The 21,551-nt window shown below is 39.2% G+C and overlaps 2 protein-coding genes across 17 annotated transcripts in view; one reads left to right on the top strand and one right to left on the bottom strand.

Annotated features, from left to right (window-relative positions):
• Positions 1–5,204, top strand: part of HECTD1 (HECT domain E3 ubiquitin protein ligase 1) — a 91,979-nt gene extending 86,775 nt beyond the window's left edge. For 10 of the 11 annotated variants that reach the window (XM_073348932.1, XM_073348930.1, XM_073348931.1 and 7 more), the window contains 5 exons: positions 919–997; positions 1,091–1,184; positions 1,782–1,932; positions 3,175–3,319; positions 4,205–5,204. In XM_073348932.1, coding sequence (XP_073205033.1) covers positions 919–997; positions 1,091–1,184; positions 1,782–1,932; positions 3,175–3,319; positions 4,205–4,342 — 607 coding nt within the window. In that variant the 3' untranslated portion in view covers positions 4,343–5,204. The remainder of the gene's footprint in view (positions 1–918; positions 998–1,090; positions 1,185–1,781; positions 1,933–3,174; positions 3,320–4,204) is intronic. The other variant, XM_073348940.1, reaches the window with a different exon arrangement.
• A 1,667-nt stretch (positions 5,205–6,871) lies between these two features.
• The window catches only part of AP4S1 (adaptor related protein complex 4 subunit sigma 1), a 36,970-nt gene continuing 22,290 nt past the window's right edge, over positions 6,872–21,551 (bottom strand). For 2 of the 6 annotated variants that reach the window (XM_073348951.1, XM_073348950.1), the window contains exons 7-8: positions 19,247–19,258; positions 6,872–8,051 (exon numbers count right to left, since the gene is read on the bottom strand). In XM_073348951.1, the coding sequence (XP_073205052.1) occupies positions 7,923–8,051; positions 19,247–19,258 (141 nt within the window). In that variant the 3' untranslated portion in view covers positions 6,872–7,922. The other 4 variants (XM_073348953.1, XM_073348956.1, XM_073348955.1 and 1 more) reach the window with 3 other exon arrangements.

The following is a 21,551-nucleotide window of genomic DNA, read 5'->3' as shown; positions in this document are numbered from 1 at the left end:
AGTAGGCTGCATTTCACTGGTGGATGAAATCATAACTTTGGATACAGTTTATGAAGCCCTTTACTAAGAAAATAAAACAGTAAATACTCTATTATATCAAGCATATATATGATGTATTTTAGAAACATCCTTTAAATGGCATTAACTGGTAATACCGTTATTGTTATTTAAAAACTTTAAACCCAGTATATGCTGTTTATATTTATTTTTTTCTTTTGGAACCCAGACTCCACTGGGTTTACACTGGTTCTCTCTGATTACAAATTAGAGTGACAGCTGTGTGTGTGAAAGCAGAGTCCACAACAGTGACAAACAAGAGTCTGGAGATCTGTAGGATTTGTCTGTATTATCAGTCCATTAAGGTTCCAGTCCTGCCATAGGCGACCGCAGGCAGATCCCTGCACTCTCACATATTCCCACTGACTTCAGAGAGGTTGCATGAGTACGTAGGGGTCCATCCACGCTGAGCCTGTTGCAGGATCAGGGCCTAAATGTCTCGTAACTTCAGTTGCTTCATGCTACTGCTAATATTATCCCTGGAAATATTGAGAATGTTTGTTCCTGTTTGTATGATTTTAAACTAAAAGATGACCTACTAAAAAAGGTTTCAAAATGTAATGATCAAGATAATTTATGTTTAACTGTTTGAAACTTTAGACACTTGTCAAAGCAGAGTGGAAAAAGTGGCCTATATGTAAATACACAAATCCATTGAAAAAAATCTATTTTTATCTTGTCTATTGCATTGCTTTCTAATATGGTGTCAGCAGTCATGTTCTTATATAAAACGATCCACAAGCTGTTTTCATGGTAATAAGATGAGACACTATCCTTTTTTAGATAATAACAAATCTAATATTTGCTGCAAAAGCAGTCACTGATTTAAATAATCTATTAAAACCTGTCCTTATTTTGCAGTCTGAATTTCCAGTTCTGCCCATCATCCAGAGTATATGGGTTTACAGCTGTGGATCTCAAGCCAAATGGTGAAGATGAGGTTAGGAAACAAACCCCCTTACAGGATTTTAACAGTATGCCATCTCAGCAATCATTGACTCTTTTTTATATCATGTGTATATTTTCTTTATAGATGGTAACTATGGATAATGCAGAGGAGTATGTGGAGCTAATGTTTGACTTCTGCATGCAGACGGGCATACAGAAACAGATGGATGCATTTAGAGGTAACTTAACCATAGCAGATTATGTGCACATTTAGCTGGATGTATTGGCATTCAGGATTTCCTGATTTAATGTAGTGGTATAGAATGTCACTCAAAACCACTGTTTTAAAAACAAACTGCATATGGTAAAATAATAATTATTATGGTTCCTAACCACTACTAGTGTTAATATGTATAGTAAATGGAAATACTGACACATTTTAAACTCACTGTCATTTACTATTGTGGTGTATGCTATTGCTAGCAAATAGTTATATACACACAAATCCCAATTCTGAACCAACCACCAACTGGTTTAAAAGAATAGACGATTTATTCAATTTAACCTAACCTAACTCTTTACCAAAAATAAAAATGAGAGTTCTGGCATAGCAAACAGTTCATGCAACAGGCTGACTGTAGTGTTGACAATTAAAGCTGCTGCCATTATTAACTTTTGCTTTAAGTGTAGTAATCCTGTTTCTTCATTTGACTTAGCTAAAGAACCATAGTTTAAAAATATTACTTCTGGTTCAATGATTAAATGTTTAAAAACTGAAATTATTGTGAATACATTCTTGTGACTATATTTTTTTACTTGTATCTTTATAAATTAAGATGGTTTCAATCGAGTCTTCCCAATGGAGAAGCTGAGTTCCTTCAGCCATGAGGAAGTTCAGATGATTCTTTGTGGAAATCAGTCACCATCTTGGGCAGCTGAGGATATCATCAACTACACAGAACCTAAACTTGGCTACACACGAGATAGGTGCCTATTAGTCTAACCTTGTTTTTAACATCACTTAAGAAATACGTATAACGATAACATCCATATATTCCTTACATGAAGATTCTAAATTGGAGGGACTGCTGATCAGCGTGAAGACCATGTGGAACAAACATGGCAGTGGATGTAATCTTTGTATTTTTCCAATAGATAGTCTTAATTCTGGATGAGGAGTTTGAGGTGGTGGTGACAAAACAGAAAAATGAGATTGACATTCAGAGGAGTAGGTTAATAGAATCCCAATGTTGGCTTCTTGTCACAGAGATAACATTAATTTGGTTTTATTTTTACCTATATGGTGTCTAAATTGTAATTCATTTGTGGATTGTCCTGGAATCAATTTTTATTTCTATTAAAGAAGGCTGCTAGGAAGAACCCATGCAGTTTTGTGAGCTCCCACAGCTGGTTTTGCAGGAGTAGAATACAAATTAATTTTTCTTCGGTGTATTGGTGTTATAGTACTGAAGATGCTGTGTAACAGGGGTCATCTGTATACCCATTCTCTGAGCAAGTATGAGGACCTTATTAGCATATGCTGGCTGATGCACTTCTAGTTCATTGTCAGGGTGCAGTTTGTTAACTCTGTCATTGATCTAAAGGAGGTGGGAGTGTCTCTTTGTAGGGAACCAGGGTTTAAAACAGTGATGTCTGTCGGGAAATCATGGGGGAGAAATTTTAGGCTGAGGTTTATGTTTTAGTTGTTGTTTGAGTTGCCAATAAAGTGAAAACACAGGAAGTGGGTATGTTTGAACACTGAAGGTTGAATTCTCAGTTACACAAATGCCCCTTTGCACCACTTTGGTGGTGTGAAATGATTTTAAAGTGTCCTTAGTGTAACTGAGACGAGGCCCAGTATGTGTGGATTCTGTTAAGAGCAGGCTTGGAACTCTGCCTAACTACCAATTCACACATAAGGAATAAATGGAGATCTGTTACTTCCATCTCCAGCAGTAACATGGAGAATTGATATGTCCTCCTGTAGGTTTTGCCATGTAACATCTGGCAAAGAAATTTTTAAAAAATATCATTTTCATCTTTTTCTTTCTTATAAATGCTTTCTGCTTAATTCAGTAATGAATTGGCATGAATATTTTAAACCAACAGTTTCCCTTTAAGTTTGTGTAAAGACATTGGGTTTAATGTCTCAAGTTACAAAATTCTCTTTCCTTCATCACAAACATTTTGTTGGTGTTCATATATTTTTAAATTTTTTTTTTTTTTTAGTCCTGGATTCCTTCGATTTGTGAGAGTTTTGTGTGGTATGTCTTCGGATGAAAGAAAAGCATTTCTCCAGTTCACTACTGGCTGTTCAACACTCCCACCAGGAGGACTGGCTAACCTACATCCCCGGCTCACTGTTGTGCGCAAGGTATAGGCTCTTCAGGGTACCTCTGAACTTAAGCTTTTTGCTTACAAAAAAACTACATCTGCCACTTAAATAAAACACACTGTTAATCTTATAGTTCCTCATCAACACTCAATATTTTCTGTTAGCCTTTCACTCCAACTCTTCTCCAACTCTGTACTCTCGTATATATTCTCATAAAAAGGAACTAAGGAAATGTGTATGTAAACTAAGTACACTTCAATCTCTCTTAGCCTTTATTTGGTTGATACCCCCATCCTTTAGCATCTCATTGTTTTTACGCATGAAGTAGAGCTGGGTGGGAAACAGTTTTCCCATCTTGTGAAAATTTTCAGAGATTTCAAAAAAATTCCCTTTTCACATTGGGGCAAAACTGAAACCTTTTGACATTTTTTCATCAGAATTAAGAGAGAGAGAGAGTGCGCACCATCCCAGAGTATCTAGTAGCCCAGTGGGAGAGGAAACCACCTGATATATGGGACACTCGGGTTCAAGTCCTTGCTCTTGCCTGATTTAGAATAGGTACTTGAACCTCGATTTCCCACATCCCAGATGTGTACTGTAATCACTGGGCTATTTGGTATTCTGGGATGGGTTCCTCTCTCTCTCCCTCCCTCCTTCCCTCTCTGACTACAAATTCCTGGACCTTGGAAACCTTTCCAAAGAGAGTTACACTAAAACTGATACATTCCTGCAAAAAGTTTCAGTTGTGGCAATTTGGAATTTCACACCAACAACAAAATCTGTGAAAAAATTCCCAACCAACTCTAGCATGAAGTGGAGTGTAAATTTGACAGAGGAGAAAGGACCTATGTATTTTTATCATGTACGTATAATACAATAAACTATAGCAGTACATAAATAATAATCATCCTTCCCTATTCTCAGGTTGATGCTACAGATGCAAGTTATCCATCTGTGAATACCTGTGTGCATTACCTTAAATTGCCTGAGTATTCCTCTGAGGAGATTATGAGGGAGCGCCTGCTAGCTGCTACTATGGAAAAAGGCTTTCATCTCAATTGAATTGCTCTGTGCAACATGGGACATGAGAAACTGTTTGGTATTAGTGAAGCCTCTTGTGTTTGTGTGCAGAAAATATGATCTCCACGCTGTGCTCTGATAAGACTTACCTTTTTTCCACCTGTGAGGCTTTAGGAACACGTGGAAAAAGTTTGTTAGCTGCTAATGACAAAACAAATCCCTGTAACTACACAGCCAGCAAGTAAATGGCACAGAACACTGTGTGATGCTTCAAGGGCTTGCACGACTGGAAATTAAGGTGGTTCTCTTTGACTGTTCCAAAGAGCAGATCTGCAGATTTTCAGTGTTCACTGATATAAATTTCTAAGTGTATTTGTGTAAAGTTTGTCATTTAATACCTTGTACACTACAGTTGCCATCACTGATCCCTGTTTTGCTGGCTTTAGACTAACTGGTCAAAAACTTGCTTCCTTAAATCTTAGAGTTAATGGGCATCACATGCTTTTTTTTTTTCAATGGTGCTTGCACTATTGGCGTATTCTAGTGTTGTTTTTTCTTGGGGGTGGGGGGGTGTTTGTTTTTTGTTTTTGCATATAATCATGCACAACTTTTTTTTTTTCCTTTCAACTGGGAATATATTTTGATTTCTTAAATGCCCTGCTATAAAGATCAAATCCTTAAGTGTGTTTGTGCAGCTCAACAATAAAGCTATTAAAAAACAAAACAAAACACTGGTTCCTGGTGCAAGGCACACTTAAAGCAAGTTTTACTTTTGGTTGTACTTTCCTTGTATATTATAAACATTTATTTAACTTGTTGCAGTTTGAAATTTAAAAAAATTTCCAATGTGTATGCTCAACAATAATCATTAAAATGTTTGCAGCGTACAAAAGTGTCTCCTCTGAATATTTCTCTCATACTCCTCAAATATTAGTTACATAGATTAGATATCTTATTTTGATTTGGTCAAATGTAAGGGTTCTGAAAGCATTACTTTTGAAGAAATGTGGCTTATTTTTCTAAGTTTAAGAAAATAGAAATTGGGGTATAAGAGCAAATAAGTGACCTGTTCATTAGGGTGTCTGTTGGCTAAGCCAGGGCGTTCAGAGTTTTGCAGTGTAACTTTCTGAGAACTAGCACAGTGCTGTTTCAGTATTTTTCACACATGATATGAATGATACTAAGTTTGCATATTGCATCAGGGTGAATGACTGTACCCCACAAGATGCAATTGATTAAAGTTTTTTGAGGGTGCAATGGCTGTCTTGATTGAACCATGTATTGTAATTTTGTTATGGTGGTCAGTGACTACTTATAAAGGTGAAGTAAATAAGATGTTATTACACTTTTAACAGAAGTGTCTTGAACCAATCAAAAGCTTATAAGAAAAATGCATATTTTTCAGTCCCCTTCATTGAATAGTCTTCAGCAGGGGGTGTTTCCCATCTCCAGATCAACTGCAGACAGACCAGATCTGTGCTCTGAGCCTGGGCTTGCCTCTCAAAGAGCACTCCCCAGAATTCTAGGCCTCCAATTAGCACACGTGTTAATTGTCTCCCTTTTGGAGAAGAGCTTTCACAGGATTTTTTAAAGTGTTTTTTGTTTTTGTTAACTGTTTCCTCATTGGTTTAGAGGGCTTCTTCCTCAAAACTGCTACGCTCAGGTCCAGAAGTTTTTTAAGGGGGGTTTGAAGAACAACCCTTTTCCTCCCTCACCTCTCTTCTGAGAAGTGGCAGACACACAGTAGACCACAGGAACCCAGCTCACAGCTGGCGTGTGGGCAGCTTCCATGCAGAGATGGTTGAGCAGTCCCCACTGGTGTACTGAGACAGTTCAGCAGGCCTCCTGGAAGCTCCTTTCACCAAGTCCAGGGCAAAAATCAGTGGCATGGAGACAGGAGTAAGTAAGGAGTGAGGGTCAGACTATCTGACAGGGAGGGTGCTAGAATGAAAATTCTATGCAGCTGATTGTACTTTTACCATTACCAAATGGCTGTCTGGTGTAAGAACCAATGGGACCTACCTTCAATATGATAATCTAAAAGGGAATGAAGATGGATAGTTTAAATATGGAGGTTTTCACCTCAATACCAGTCTGAACCTAGTTTACAGTACTAGGTGATTAGAAAATGAAAGTAATTACGAATTGAGTTCTTTAGGGACTTTTATGAAAGATGACGGACAGTTGTCCATGTCACAGTATTTCACTTAAAGACCAGTCATTGAGCTCTCTTTTACTGCTCCTAAAGATTTATAGATTAGTTTGGGTACATTTGGTCAGTACTAGGAAACTTACAAATCTGAGGCGCCTCTTCTGTAGATTTTATTCAAGACTTGGACAAGCAATGAATATAAAACATCTAATGGTAGGCTGAGGGTTGGGGGAAGAAAAGCTGTGATGATTGTGATCCCATTACTAACAATTGTGTGTGCTTCCCCAGCTGGCAGTTCTTTACACTGTGATGCTGCAGATGTGAAAGAATACTGATATTACCAACCAGAAACTGACGTGTAAGTGGAAAAAATACCATAGTGAAAAGGAGAACCTTTATTTTCAAGTTTATAAGCAAAATACTAAAACATTACACTAAGAAAATTAAACTACTAAAGGAGCAACTTCCTTTTGGGTATGATAAAGAACAATTAACCGTTGTTTTACCATTCTGATTCTTTTATTAACATCATAGAATTAAGTGTCCAAATAGTTTAGTTACAACTGCCATAGTATTCAGGAACCTTTATTACAGCCATCACTGCAGTATTTGAGTGAACACAAACTTGACACTCGGTTCTATACAAAAGCATATAGGATAAACCTGTTCTTGTGCAGACTGAACCTAGTAGAAGATTGGTCGTATCGGTACAGAAGCTCAAGAGCTTACAATACATACTTACGAAAACAAATTTGAATGATAATATGGTATAAAGTATTAAAGCAAGATCTGAAACAACTTTGGAATTATACTAATATTTTCTAACTCATCTTCTCCATCCCTTATTTCTGGAATGAAGGAGGTGAAGCCTGGTCCATACCTAAAACTTAAGTTGACCTAACTACATCACTCAGGGCTGTGCAATATAGTTAAGTCTAAACTCCACTGTAGACACAACTAGGTCCCGCCTCTCAAGTAGGTGGATTTACTACTGCAGCTGAAAGACCCTTTCTGTTGCTGTAGTAAATGTCTACAGTACAACGGCGTGTCTACAGCTGTGCTGCTGTAGCGCTTGTAATGTAAACGTACCCTGAGATGCATAGCCACAGACGTACAAGGCTTCATGAATATTTTTCCCTTAACAGAATTACAAATACTAAAACAAAATAGTTACTTTTTAGAAAGACAAGTGCTGTGTCAACTGACATTTGCCTCTTCGAAAAAGAAGTTCCTGTTGGTCCCTCCTCAGTCCCAATTTTTACCTTTACGTTGGCATGGCATATTTTGTTCTAGGGTTGGAGGAGAAAGGAAGAGGGAATATGCATTAGATTTCTTTGCTTTAGTATGTTCCAGCCAGTTGAAAATACTGCAAGATTTCACCTTCGGAAGTCTCAGAAAATAGCTGTAGGGATGTTTGTGAGGTTTTCAGAACGCTTTGTAAAATACGTTCTTCGGTAGACTTGTTTCTTTCTAGCTTTCTGCCACTTTGTCAAGAACAAATAGAGGTGCAAGAATTCTATTCTTGTTGGTTTCCCCAATGCAGCCATTTAACACCATTTCATCCAAAATTATATGCACTCGATCCAAGTTGAACATTATCTAGAAACATTTCAAGTTAAGTAATTTTTACTTAAGGTATTGAACAGTGTGAAGACTAATTCAGAAGAAAATCTTCACTGCCTTTGTCGCAAGCATTTAATGTTCTCAACCCTCTTCTCTGATTAAAACTTACAAGTGTGGGTATTTGTAAATCTGCACTTCGAGATTAGGTTAAATTTTTTTAGTAGCACGAATACCCATGTCAGACAATGTTTTTCACCTTATTGTGTTAGTCACATGTTGAAGTGTCAGTGGGAACGGATAACTGCAGTTGTCTCTCTTAGAGAAGATGAGGCACTGAAAGCGCAACATAATTTGAACAATTAATATCTGGACAAATTTTTTCGATAGGCTTGTCTGAGTTCACTGCCAGTTCACTGCTGGATTTTATGGAAAGAATAGTTTCTGCTTACTACAGATACAAAATGCAATCAGTAAGATACCACAAACTTGACTGTGACTATGAATAATGCTAAGGGTATGTCTACATTGCACCTGGGAGAGTCCCTCCCAGCTAGTGTAGACAGACACACTAGCTGTTCTTGAGTTAGCATCAAGGTTGCAGTGTGGATGTTGCAGAATGGGTGGTGGCACAGGCTAGCCATCTGAATACATAACGATCATGTTGCTAGTTTTAGTGTGGTGTTAGAACTAGTGCGGGAGAGGCATGCTCTCAGCTGCAGTGTAGACAGACCCTAAAAGCACATTTGTGTACTCTGCATTTCCATTAAACAAGATAATACTTAAGTCTGTTCACTTCTGACTGATACCAGCATTTTCAAGGCTGACCATTGTGTATTTTTTTTCCCCCTCCCGTAACACCACTTATTTGGCCTAATGGAAAAATCAAGTTTCAAACTTGTCTAGTTTTATAAGCTGATATGTTATTAGTCTATTGTAATTTACACAGAGGATAGCTAAGAGTGATTTCATTAATTTACACTCCTTTGTTAAGGAATAGAATTTAATAAAGGTTTCATTTTTAAAATGATTTTAAATGTACTTAGCACCTTCAAGATTTGCCTAGTGAAATGAGGCAGCTGAAAGGCAAAAATCTGAAACTATACAAATGTGTGTCCTTTTGAGCCATATGAAACTCCTCCATTAACGTATCTTAACTGCTTTGGCCTTGGCAAATAAATAAGTTTTATACCAGCAAAAAAGTGTTCTAAACACACCAGTATTCATTGAACAAATGTGATGTGAGAAAAGTGGGGGTTAAGTAAAACACGTCCTGCTTTTCCTATTTATCTCTATTCTGTTAAATAGAAATTGACATTAAAAACTACTTGGTATCATGGCTGTCTCCATGATTCAGCACAATCTACAGGGGAAGAAGTTAAACCTCTCTTCTGCCTTGTCCCCACCTCTTGCTGCTCTTCAGTCTTTCCCTCTGCTCAACAGATCAATCACAGTTTCAGCTTCACTCCTTGTAGTTCTTGGCTGTATGTTGGGGATTCTGTTTATTGCAGTGGAGCCAGAAAGAAACTTCACATTCCAATTTGCAAACACATCTTTCAACAGTTTGGGGATGGTGGTTTTTTTTGTTTGGTTTGGTTTTTTGCACCTTCACTACTGCCTCCTGGAACTTGCTTGCCATGAATGTTGTTTGATAGTATGGCATGACCTCAGAAAGACAGGTGGTCAGATTTAGTTCTATTACTCTGCATTCACACTAGTGGAACTCCACTGTCTGTGTACTCGTTCTGGCCCAAGTTTTCAAAGCTACTTAGGGTATGTCTATACTAAAAATGCTACAGCAGCACAGCTGTAGTGCTTCAGTGAAGACACTCTACAGTGATTGGAGGAATGCTGCTGCTGCTGTGGTTAATTCACCTCCCCTAGAGGCAGTACCTAGGACAATGGAAGAATTCTTCTGTCTACCTGGCACTACCTACAGTGGGGATTACGTTGGCATAATGACAATGACGTAGTCTCTCTGGGGGTGTGGATTTTTCACACCCCCACAGCGATGTAGCTATGCTTATGTAACTTTTCAGTGTGGACCAGGGGCGTGGATCAGCATTCACATCACACTCCCCATCACTACCAGTCCCAGGCCAGGGAAACTAATGATCCAAGCAGACAAAATTCGGTGATTAATCCTGGTCATGTGCCACTTGAGGCACATTGTGCATACGCTAAGAAATGTAGATTAGCCCTAAATCACTTAGGTCTTGCAGGCGAGTGGAGCAACACCTACATACCTTTAAAATCTGGACCTCTGCATTTAATTTAGCCTATGCAGCTTGCAGGCTACAGAAGTTGTTGTAGCTGGCTCTCCATATGATACTTTTCAAAGAATGTCACTACCTTGCAAGGAATATTTTAGTGTGGAAACAGTTACAGCATGAGTACAATAATTTGGAAATTTATGGAAAACAGAATTAGCCATTCTTAAGTTCCCATTCAGCATCACTACTGTGATGCAATGCTGTACGTGTAGGAAGGAGGGCCTATTAAATTCAGATATTAATCTACAGAGCTTCCATGAATAGTCCTAAAATGCCACTACAAACTTTTTAAATTTTAACTTTGTACCAAAGCCAAGTCATTTACACTGTCTGACAGAACTCTCATGGGAAAAACCCATCCAATCTTTAAAATAGCAAGACCCACACACAGAGCTCCTAGATCCAAAAATTTAACAGGGAAAATATCCCAAGTGAAACCAGGTACAGGAAGGAGAACTCACACTCTCTAGACCAGTTTCTCTGGATTACCCTTCCTGAAAATAACACACATCAGAGTGAGATCAGTGATTAATTTCTGAAAGTGTTTGTATTACCCCCTGATTTTCCAAACCCCAGGTGCCTTGTAGCAGGTTCGGTCACAGATAGCGTTAGAGAAGAAATTTCAGCTTGTTTCAAAATTAATGGCATTGACTTTCCCTTTTAAGTTAGCATTTTAAAAAAGCTAAAATATACTTAATGGCTAGAGGCACATTTTTGTTACAGGGAGTGAAGTGGTGTCAATCTTTCCACCTGTAACATGCTAGCCCCGCCCTGTGAGGCAACATTCCACAGCTACTCAGCCCTCATTCCACCAGCAGTTGTCTCACCTGTGGCCTGAATTTGGCTAGCAGCTACCATTCCAGAGAGATTGCACACCTTGATTCTGGTAAATCTCCAAGCTTCCTTTGCAATTCTGTTCCCACCTTATTTTCCCATGCTGCTCCTGGCAAACATTCAGCTTTAGACAATGAGCAATCTTGGCTCATTTCTCCTTTCCTGCAAGTCTCATGATGCCGGTCCTCTGCTGTTACATCCTTCTATACACACACTTAGACATTTCATTCTGACTGTACCCAGGCCACTGTGGGGACATCTGTCTATCATCTTCCTAGCTCTTCCATACCAGCAGCCCCCCTCCTGCTTGGCAAGAGACCCACACAACAGGGTGTAAATCATCCAACCTTTGGATGAATCCTGCAGCAAGAGTAGAAAGTAAATCTACCAGATCAACTAGTGTGGGGAAAGGCTGGGCAAGGTGTGTACTTTGACATCTAAATCTAGCTTAGCCTTTACTAAAGGGCCACTTCCAGTGATGTTCCTGCTCTATTGCGCATAAACGTCTGTGTAAAAGTCTTGTATTAGTAAGACTGCAGCTATGCATTCAAAGACTTAAAAAACCTGGGGAGAAGGGGAAATTTTGTTAATTTTAACATATAAATAAAGCTCTCTGATTTCAATGGAAGTTAGGAGCCTAAATACCTTTGGGGATCTGGGCCATAATGTGCTGATCTGAAGCACTCATAATAAATTATAGGTCGATATATATGCTGAGTTCCATGTATCCTAGCCTGTAGGGGAGGTGAGTTGTATGGGCCCTGGGAGCCCACCTGCCACCCTGGAGCGTCCCCGCCTACCCTGAGCAGCGGATGGCTGTCCCCCGCAGCTCCATGCTGCGCTGCCGCTGGCAACAAGGGAGCGGTGCTGCGGGCAGGCTGAGGCAGCTGCTGCACCTGCAGGGGAAGGAGGTGCATGGTAGCGAGGTACTCTGAGGGTGCGGGGCTTATCTTGGCTGGATCTCCTGAGCAGCAGCTTGGGGGAGGGGCTTGGGTGTGTGTCGTGTTGGGGAGGGCTCCCCCGCAACTTGCTGCTGCTGGTGGGGAGGGCTGGGGGGAGTTCTCCTTTCTGCTCCCCCCAACCCTGGGGCAGCCTGCCTGCTGCACCCCAAACTCCTCATCCCTGGCCCAGCCCCAAGCCCCACATCCAGCACCCAAACTCCCCCTCGCACATCCCTCCCTCCCGCAAACTTTTGCCCAGAGCCTGCACCCCAAACCTCCTCCCACACCCAAACTCCCTCCCAGAGCCTTAGGCAGGTGTGTGTGTGTGTGGGGGGGGGAGTTGGGACTTGAACCCATTCTGGGCACCACCAAAAATTATACAAATTTGCCAACGCTGCTAGCCTGCATGTTGAAGAAAAGACCATGCCAAGTATGTAGATACATATTAAGGTTGGTCTCTAGGTGCTGTGCAGGGTGTGACTTGGAGAGCTGCCTCTACAGAGGACCTACTCTCTTCCTTTCTTCTTCTTGTACCTGGCATAAGCCCTATTAGTAAAACTGCACATAAATTAATCCCTTGTAAAAGTTACCTTGCAATAGTGGCACTTTCTAATCCTATTCATGAGTATTTATGGCACACATACTAAAATGAAATAAGTACAATAAATGATCTTGCTTTCCCTCTACCCCCATCACTTAACCATGCAGCAACAGCGAAATAAGCAGATATGCTTGCCATCTGGCTTTGAATTCTGGCGCATCAAGATGCGGTGCAAATGTATTTATCAAAGAGAATATTTTCTCCTTCACAAGGTGGCACCATTTAAAGTATCTGAGGGTTTTCTTTGATTTGAAGATAGGGGAATGGGTGCACGTGGTCTAAATTGGCAATGAGGAGAAGCCAGTATCTTATGAGCAGCCAGGTTTCCCAGGAACACTAGCAAGTGATCTGCAGACCACAGCTTGAGTACTTAGGTGACAGACAATTTGCCTCTAAGTAACTGATGTACAACATAGATTTCCTTCATGGCCATTCATTTTCAACCACAAGTTAGATTCACTATTTTTGCTGGGATTCACAAGGGGGACTGAAGCACCTAATTGCTACTTTAGGTGCTTATGTCTATCATTTAGGCACCACTGCCACTCTCAAAACCCCAAATTCAAGTCCCTGCATTATATCAGGCAGAGTGGGAATTTGATTCCTGGTCTCCACATCCTGGGTGAGTACCCTAAACCACTGGGCTAAAGGTGGTTGGTGGTGGGGAGGGAGACTCCTGCTCCTCAGTTTTTCTTGACAAATGGCTGACTTGACCTCAGCACCTAACTCCAGGAGAGGGTTCCTGGCTCTGAATCCCAAGTGGAGGGAGGTGCCTCCTCCCAGCCCATACTTACGTACCTAGGCCCAGATCCACAGGCTCCTAACTTACACTGATTTCAAAGGAAGTTAGGTGCCTAAACACCTGTGTGAATCTGGCCTCTAACTCCTTTTGAGTGGCCCCACTCCACCGCATTTCCTACTGGCTAGCGTAGGTACCTCCCTGCTCAATGTGTTGGCTTTTGTGGATCCCATTCGTAGGTGCCTAACTTCCCAGGCGTTGTGCAGGGAGTCTGGTCACCTCGCTCAGGATTGCGAATTCTACTAGGCGCCAAGGCACCTAAATGTTAGGCACTGAAGTGCTCAAGTCCCCCTTGTGAATCCCACCCCTATAATCCTCTAACATCTCACTACTTGACTTTATCATTACGAATGATCATTCTTATTAAGTAACTTCTGGACTATCTACTGGCCTGGAAATTTCAGTCACTGAAAGCACTTTATGCTTCCTGAACATCTCTGCCTCAGGAGGCTATATTAAAATCATTACATCTCTGCTATTAAGTAGGAGACTGACTGTACTTGTAAATTCCAGAACATTTGTCTGATCCTGATGTTAGAGCACTAACAGTTGGCTCCTCCTCGGATTATACATTCTGGATGGAGGGTTGAAAACTGACTGATCACAGTCAAGGTGAAAGTCTGGTGGGAGAGCCTTTAGCTGGTTCAATACATCATGATCCTGGAGAGGACTTCTCTCTTATTGTGATAATTATTTGAAATTAATACTACTAGGTTTCCATTTTATCCAATTCTTTTACAGTGTAAATTCAAGTATATACTTATAAACATTGAGCCTGAACTATTCATTGAACCAACACTGTAACATTATAATTTTCCTCCTGATTACTTAAAATTGCCCAAACTTAAAGTTTGAAACTGCTACTTTGGTGGACATTAAAGTGTCTGATGGATTCAGCTGGGAAATTCCCTATATCAGTGTTTTTCAGTTGTCCCAGACATAAACAGTAGGCTAATCACAATGGGACTCAATGATTTTCTTAACTCAGGAAATTGGTCTCCAGACTCTTGGTTCTCTGGGGATCCAGACAGAAACCTGAACATAAACATCTGTTTTTTTCACAGGCTAGTATCTGGTTCAGAACAAAGCTTGTTCTGTCAATTTAAACTGTAGAAAACCAACTTTTCTTAATTTTAACAACTCCTACACATAACAGCATCTAGTCTACACCAAACTGCTGTGATAACACTTTCAATTGTCACTTTCTTAATCCTTGTAGTGACTCATCACAGCCAGAAAGTGGCTTCTACGCCATCTGAACTGCAGCTGTTTAAGAGCTTAATAAAATTCAACCCATTTAAGCTCTGGTTCTGTGTATAAAAAATCAGAGATATTAACTCGCTAAACAGAAACATTTAATTATTAATGGTATTAACACTGTTGTCCATTTAAATGGTCCATCAGCACATCTGGTAGCAGTTGTTTTAAAAACATATTTAAAATATAGTTCTGGAAATATCATGATCTTTGCTTCATATGGATTCTTAATTATGTGCAGAATGACTAATTCCCAGACTAAAAGTGGAAACTTGTCTTAACCATTATCTAGACTCTTTACATATAAAAGTTGCTCTCAAAACAAATGGCTACTCAGAACTTAATAAAATAAAGTGGTTGTCTAAAATATCACCCTTTAATTGACTAGTGCCAATAGTTTTCATTGTTGCTATGTGCAATATGTTTAAAGCTGCGATCTTGCAACCACTTACTTGCACAAAAGTTTAGGCACATGAGTAACCCCCATGGAAATCAGCAATTGTGTTACTTGTGCTTAAAGTTAAGCAGGCACACACATAAATGTTTTCAGGAATGTGGCCTTGGAGAATATATTAAAACATTAATTTGATGGAAAATGCTGGTAAAAATATGACTAAATATATGTTCATACAGCCTGCCTCTTAACTTGTCTTATTTTAAATTTGGTAGGAAAAGCTTGGATCCCGCCCTTTGCTTTTAATGAAAGTTACACTGACTTTTCCTGTTAAGTTTACATTATTAAATATGATAACACTTTTGGGGCAGTAAACAACTTAAACCTTAGCATTAACTTGGAAGGTTCTTTTGCTTTCACATAGTTTTTTTGGCCTAGAGTAAAGTGTATATTGTTCTTTGTAGCAGAAACAGCAGGATTTTTACATCCATTCCCTTACAGTAGTTGATTGGTTAAGAGGCTGGAGGGCAGATTTGTGTGACACATACAGGCTTTTAGTTAGGACCAGGAATTAAGTTCTCTTGCAATATATAATCTCTACAGAGACTTGGAAACTGGAGTTATTGCTTGTGTTCAGATTGGAGGATAGTGGTTTCCTATGGATTGTTGCATATCTTCTTTTAGCTGGGATTGCTGTAACAACATAGTTAGGTGCTCTAAATAGTATTAGTATTTAATTGTGGGTTTGCTAATTTATTGGGAATTTTTTTGCACTTAGTTTGGGTTTTCTTGGTCCTTGACCCCTTTTTTCAAAGATGTAGAGTGGGTTTGAGAGCAATTGGGGCTAAGGAACAGCAGGATAAATGGGTATAGACAGACTGTAGAATCTGGCAGAGATACAAGATACATGCTTCCATCAAGGCCGATTTCCCTGGATGAAGGTTACATCTAAGGAACTGCAACTTGCCTTTTTTCAGACTGGGGTAGAGTCTTTTATAGATTGTGGGGCTTTCGCAATATTTAAGAATAATTACAAGTACTAAATTGGATTACTTAATTCTTTGCCCCAAATTTTAAATCGTTAAAACTGCAGGAAGAGATGCGGGGGAGGGACAGCTCAGTGGTTTGAGCATTGGCCTGCTAAACTCATGGTTGTGAGTTCAATCCTTGAGGGGGCCATTTAGGGATCTGGGGCAAAAATTGGGGATTCGCCCTGCTTTGAGCTGGGGGTTGGACTAGATGACCTCCTGAGGTCCCTTCCAAACCTGCTATTCTATAAGATGCAAATAAAGTGTGCTATTGTTCCCATTGTTATATAAAACGGGCAGTCTGACAGCATTAACGCTGCGAATGGAAACGTCACTTTGCTTTTCCTGATTTTTTTTTTAAATTTGATTTTAAATGTGTAACCTTAATGTACCTTTAATGTATGCTTTACATTTTAATATGATAATTTAGCAGGACTTCCCAGCATTTACTAATAATGTGCTTTTGCAATATAGGATAATGTATGTGTCTCAGCTATAGAGTTCTACACTGCAGATTGGTGCTGCCATTTTCTTTCATATGTAGCTATTATACCAATATATAGATTGCTTGGAGTTAGGGACTCAATCAAACAATGCCTTCAATGGAAGGGTGTGGGTACTTAGCACCTCATGGAAAGGAGAGCTCTTAGTGAATTTGGAATATGTGGTAATCACCATTCTGATTATTTTTCTTTGCAATTTTAAAATGTTTGTTGGATCATGTTATCGTCAGTTCTTTATTATCATCTTGTTTTCAACATTAAGTAGACATGATCACTTTTAAAACCAAATTCATGTGGATTTGTATACATCAGTGTTACCATAGAGACAGGAAATCATCACAGGCTCTAGCCGGATGCCCAGTCTATTAACACGATATATCTTGCATACGTGTTTGCTGCTACAGACATTCACATTGTATTTCTTCATCAGATATTTTGAATAAAACTGGAGTCAGCTCAGGCTACTTGGCAACAGAAATGATTTGTTCCCAGGCCGTGACTGTTATTTTACATGCTACAAATGGCATTTTGATGGAATAGTTTGCGCTGCAATAACAACTAAGACACGTGTAGTCCAAATGTTACACTGTTCTCTATTTATCTGCTATTTAAATTGCTATAAAAAATAAATGCTAATCTGAATGGTTCACATCACCATCACCACCACTTATATAGGCACATGTTCACACTTCACTCAGCATACTGAGGAATTTGCTTTTAGTGTTTTCTATACACTCTAGCCCACAAAGGTTCTTCCTTTCTCTAAATGAGACAGGAATTTTTTAGCTTGTAGGGAAAATGTTTTAAAATAAAACTGCTCCCCTCCAAAAAGAGTGTACTGGTGTACTACAAAATTAAAGATAAGAGGCCTAATACATCAGTGGAGATACACCAGACTTTGAATTTGGCCTAGTATAGTTGTACTAGCAAGATTTGAGAACCTTTTCTTAATATTATCAAATAAGATAATTTATATGCTCCCTAAATTCCATAAACCCCTCTTCAAATTTACAGGCAAGTCTATTAGGCTGGTTTACAATTGGAGATTTGACTCATTGCTGAAAATGATTTTCTCATGGGGTCTCTGAGAGAGGTGAAATGGGTTAAAGGGCTAGCACAGGATCTCAGCACACTGAACCAGTATTGAAAATCATCTTCAGTTTACACCAGAGTTCCCCTAAACTGTGTAATCACACACCCTGTTAAGTAATGCATGCAGCAGGTTGCCAGGTGCCAATCTCTCAGCTACTAACTGTGCCAACAGAGAGAGAGAGAGAGAGAGAGAGTGTGTGTAAAAATCTGATTAATCTTATCCATGCATTAGTCAGAAAATTCCTCAGTGTGAAAATTCTGACAAAAGGCACTTAGTATTCACAGGGATGGCACCACCCTAAATGATTTCGTGTTCAAATTTGGATAAATACATATACAAAATATAGCCATATTGGGGCATAAGTAGCCATTTGTATGTATAATTACCCAAATTGTACGCTTAGTCCCCAACTCAAAGCACTTATACACATAATTAAGTCCATCTCTCCTCAGCAAAGTACTTAAATAAGCACATGTTTAAGTACATACAAAAATGTAAGTGCACAATTGTCTGTGGACCTCAAGACTCCCCTTATGAAAACAGGATCCCATAAGGCAGATATTTCATCCACCAGTCTTTGGTTTCAATTTGGGGGAACTTTCCTGGTGTTAATTTATGTTCCATGAATGCAACACAGACAGTGTACTATTTTTTTTAATGCTACTAGATGAACCAGAGAGTTCCAGTGAAGTTCCCTAGCTTATGTGTAGATGGACATGCTTTTAAGAAGTTTTAGGAAAAAACTATATATGATGCCTTTTGCTGCCTTAGTAAAGAAGTGTAAGAAAAATAACAAAAAATAACATAACAAAAATGTTTCTATATTTTAGCTATATATTACTCCTTGAATAAGGCATCTAAGTAACATTCTGAGTAGTTGAGTGGAGGGTGGTTAAGTGTGTGCAAAGACCATGTCATTTCAATCATTGCTGCTGTCATGATCGATACCCAAGATTCCCCATCAAGGGCATACTCCTGTTCCCATTGATGGCAACAGCAAAACTCCCACTGACTTCTATAGAAGCAGGATCATCGTCTATGTTTAATCCTGTAATAGTGGTAACCTTTTTCTAATGTGGCCGAAGGCACTATGGTGATAAATACCTTGCCAATAACAAAGAAAGTTAAATTGATAAAAAATAGTGAAACAAAAAAGCAAACCAAAAAATAACCCGTCTCCCTTCTCTGTATCCAAACATGATTATACAGTTGTTCTTGGTAACTAAGCCCTGCATCTCATTTAACAAGTTACCTTCAGAAAAAAATTGCTCCACACCAGTATTGTCTTTATATTGCTACTGAGATTTTAAATAGAAGGTTCCTCATTAGCAGCTGCCGCCTTTGCTGCTGGACCCCAGGAGTGTGCTACTTACTCTAACTGCAATATTAATTTGTTAAATCATAACATGGTACTGCTTTATCTTGAATGTCTGCCAAGTAGTACTAGAAGGCAGTAAGAACAGGCATACAGAAAATGACAAATGGATTGGTGGTGATACTGGAAAGGATACATCTAATTCACTCTGGAAGAAAAAAGATAGGTGGGTATCAGTTTTAGTCAGATAAGGTGAATTATCATTTACCTCACCGTCATTACACATTACATACCACTTCTCCTTTGGATGAAAAAGGAAAGGCCTGTCAGAGCACAGATATAAAATTCCAAGACAGCTTGATTTTCTGTGGTGGTTTGTGCAGGTCGGTGCTCAGTGACATCATGCTCATTAATGTGGGATCTAAGTGCTTGTGATTTATTATCCTAGCCTTCATGACAAGTTAAGATTCTAAAGAATTTAATTTTTTATTGAAAAATTAAACTTCAAAGAATTAGGTTTGCCAAGCAATAAAACTTTCTGAACATCTGGCACAATGCAGTGCTGTTTTACTGAGTCTTAAGAAAGACAGCCTGAGACAATAACTGAGCTTAGGGATGTGGATGCAGCTGTGCTCCTGAGTCCCAGCAAAATGCTCTGTTCCAAGCAGTGGAGCTCTACGGTGTCATCTGTTCCCTCCTTGTTTCTCAGGGATTAAAATTCTGCCAGACACAGGTGGAACTTCCTGGAAGGGAGATGAAGTTGCACTGGGCTTCCTTATCCCTGGTTCTGGGTCCAATATTCTACCCTCGATTTTTATGCAAAAGTCCACTGACATAGTGAAAGTGTTGCTGTGGACTGCAGATATCATATGGCAGAAACTCGTAACTCTGGTTTATGGACCCTAAAGAAAACCATAATTCAGCCCTCTCCACTGAACGAGTTCAACATCCCCATTTAAAAAGTTTTTGTATATCACAATAAGCAAACTTCAGGTGACTGATCAATTCAATTTATACTTAAGATTTTTTTTTTTTTAAAAAACGTCACTGGGCACCAAGAGGCACATATTCCAAACAGTGTGCCTGGTTATATTTGTGTAGCTACCATCAAAATCAAGGAGAGTCCCAGAGTCAAATCCCATAGGTAGCTTTGAAAACCTGCTCCTGATTCTGTGAATGTTTTCTCTGGTACAGCAGCATAAGATCTGATATCTAAATTTAAGAATGGAAATTCCATGAGATAAAAAAATAGCACATGCAAGAATGTTTAAAACTCACAAACCTAAAAATATAAAGATGACAAAATGTCCCTCTAGAGCAAGACAGATGTTATTTTCTTTCCCACTGCTTTTTTTGCTTTGTTTTTCTCTTTGTGTTATCATCACAACTTAGAGTTCTGTGAGAATTATGTAAACAATGAGGAGTCTGGTTAGGGTGACCAGATAGAAAGTGTAAAAATTCAGGATGGGAGTGGCAATAGGTGCCTATATAAGAAAAAGCCCCCAAAATCGGGACTGTCCATATAAAATTGGGACATCTGGTTACCCTAAGTCTGGTCGCACCTTAAAGACTAGAAGAAGTGGGGGTTTTTTTACCCACGAAAGCTTATGCCCAAATAAATCTGTTAGTTTTTAAGGTGCCACCAGACTCCGTGTTGTTTTTGTGGATACAGACTAACACGGCTACCCCTCGGCTACTAGAAACTCAGCATAATTTAGTACAGTACAGATTTATTCCCTTGGCTCTGGGGTTCCACCAGAACCTCTAGCTGGAATTATAGGCCTGTTATTCAGTGGCCTGCTATTTATTATACGCGTTATATGCTATTAAAAACAGAACTATGGTATGTGATTTCTCCAACCCACCCCTCTTTTTAGTTCTCCAAATTTTAAACCCCAACTGCTTTGAGTAATGCCAGGTTCTGTAGCATGATGTAATCAGTAAATTGCTAATAATTGTCAGCTTTTAGCCTATATACATGTACAAGAAACGGATGTGCAGCATCCATTAAATGTGGTAGATTCACAAGGTACTAGAGAATATTTGTGCTAAGGCAGACAGACTTTTACTATGTTAATACTGCCTCTACTTTCATTCACAGCTGAAAACATTAAAACTTGGGAAAAGGCTGGCAGCAGACTTAGATCAATTAGACAAATAAAATGCTAGTAAATTCTGCTACACATGAGAAGTCAAATTCCATTCATGTCATGAGTGTTAAGGTTGTGACTGCAATTATAGCAATGAATTTCCAACCTCCATGCATTAGAGAACTGGGGCACACTGTAGTGGCCAATTTTCTATTAGCCTGAGCATGGTTAGTTGGGAATTTTACTTCTAACCCCATTTGACCCATACTGTAAAGGTGATAGATTCAGGCAAGATTATCTTCTGCATCAACAAATTCACACATGGAGTAACTTTACGATCAGCTCTGCTGGCCTAGGTCTGCTGTAGAAAATGTTTGCATTATTATTGGGAAATCAAAGTTATAAACCTGG

Source organism: Lepidochelys kempii, chromosome 6 (genome assembly GCF_965140265.1).
Source record: "Lepidochelys kempii isolate rLepKem1 chromosome 6, rLepKem1.hap2, whole genome shotgun sequence".
NCBI classification, from domain to species: domain Eukaryota; kingdom Metazoa; phylum Chordata; order Testudines; family Cheloniidae; genus Lepidochelys; species Lepidochelys kempii.
This window is presented reverse-complemented; position numbering and strand designations above follow the sequence as displayed.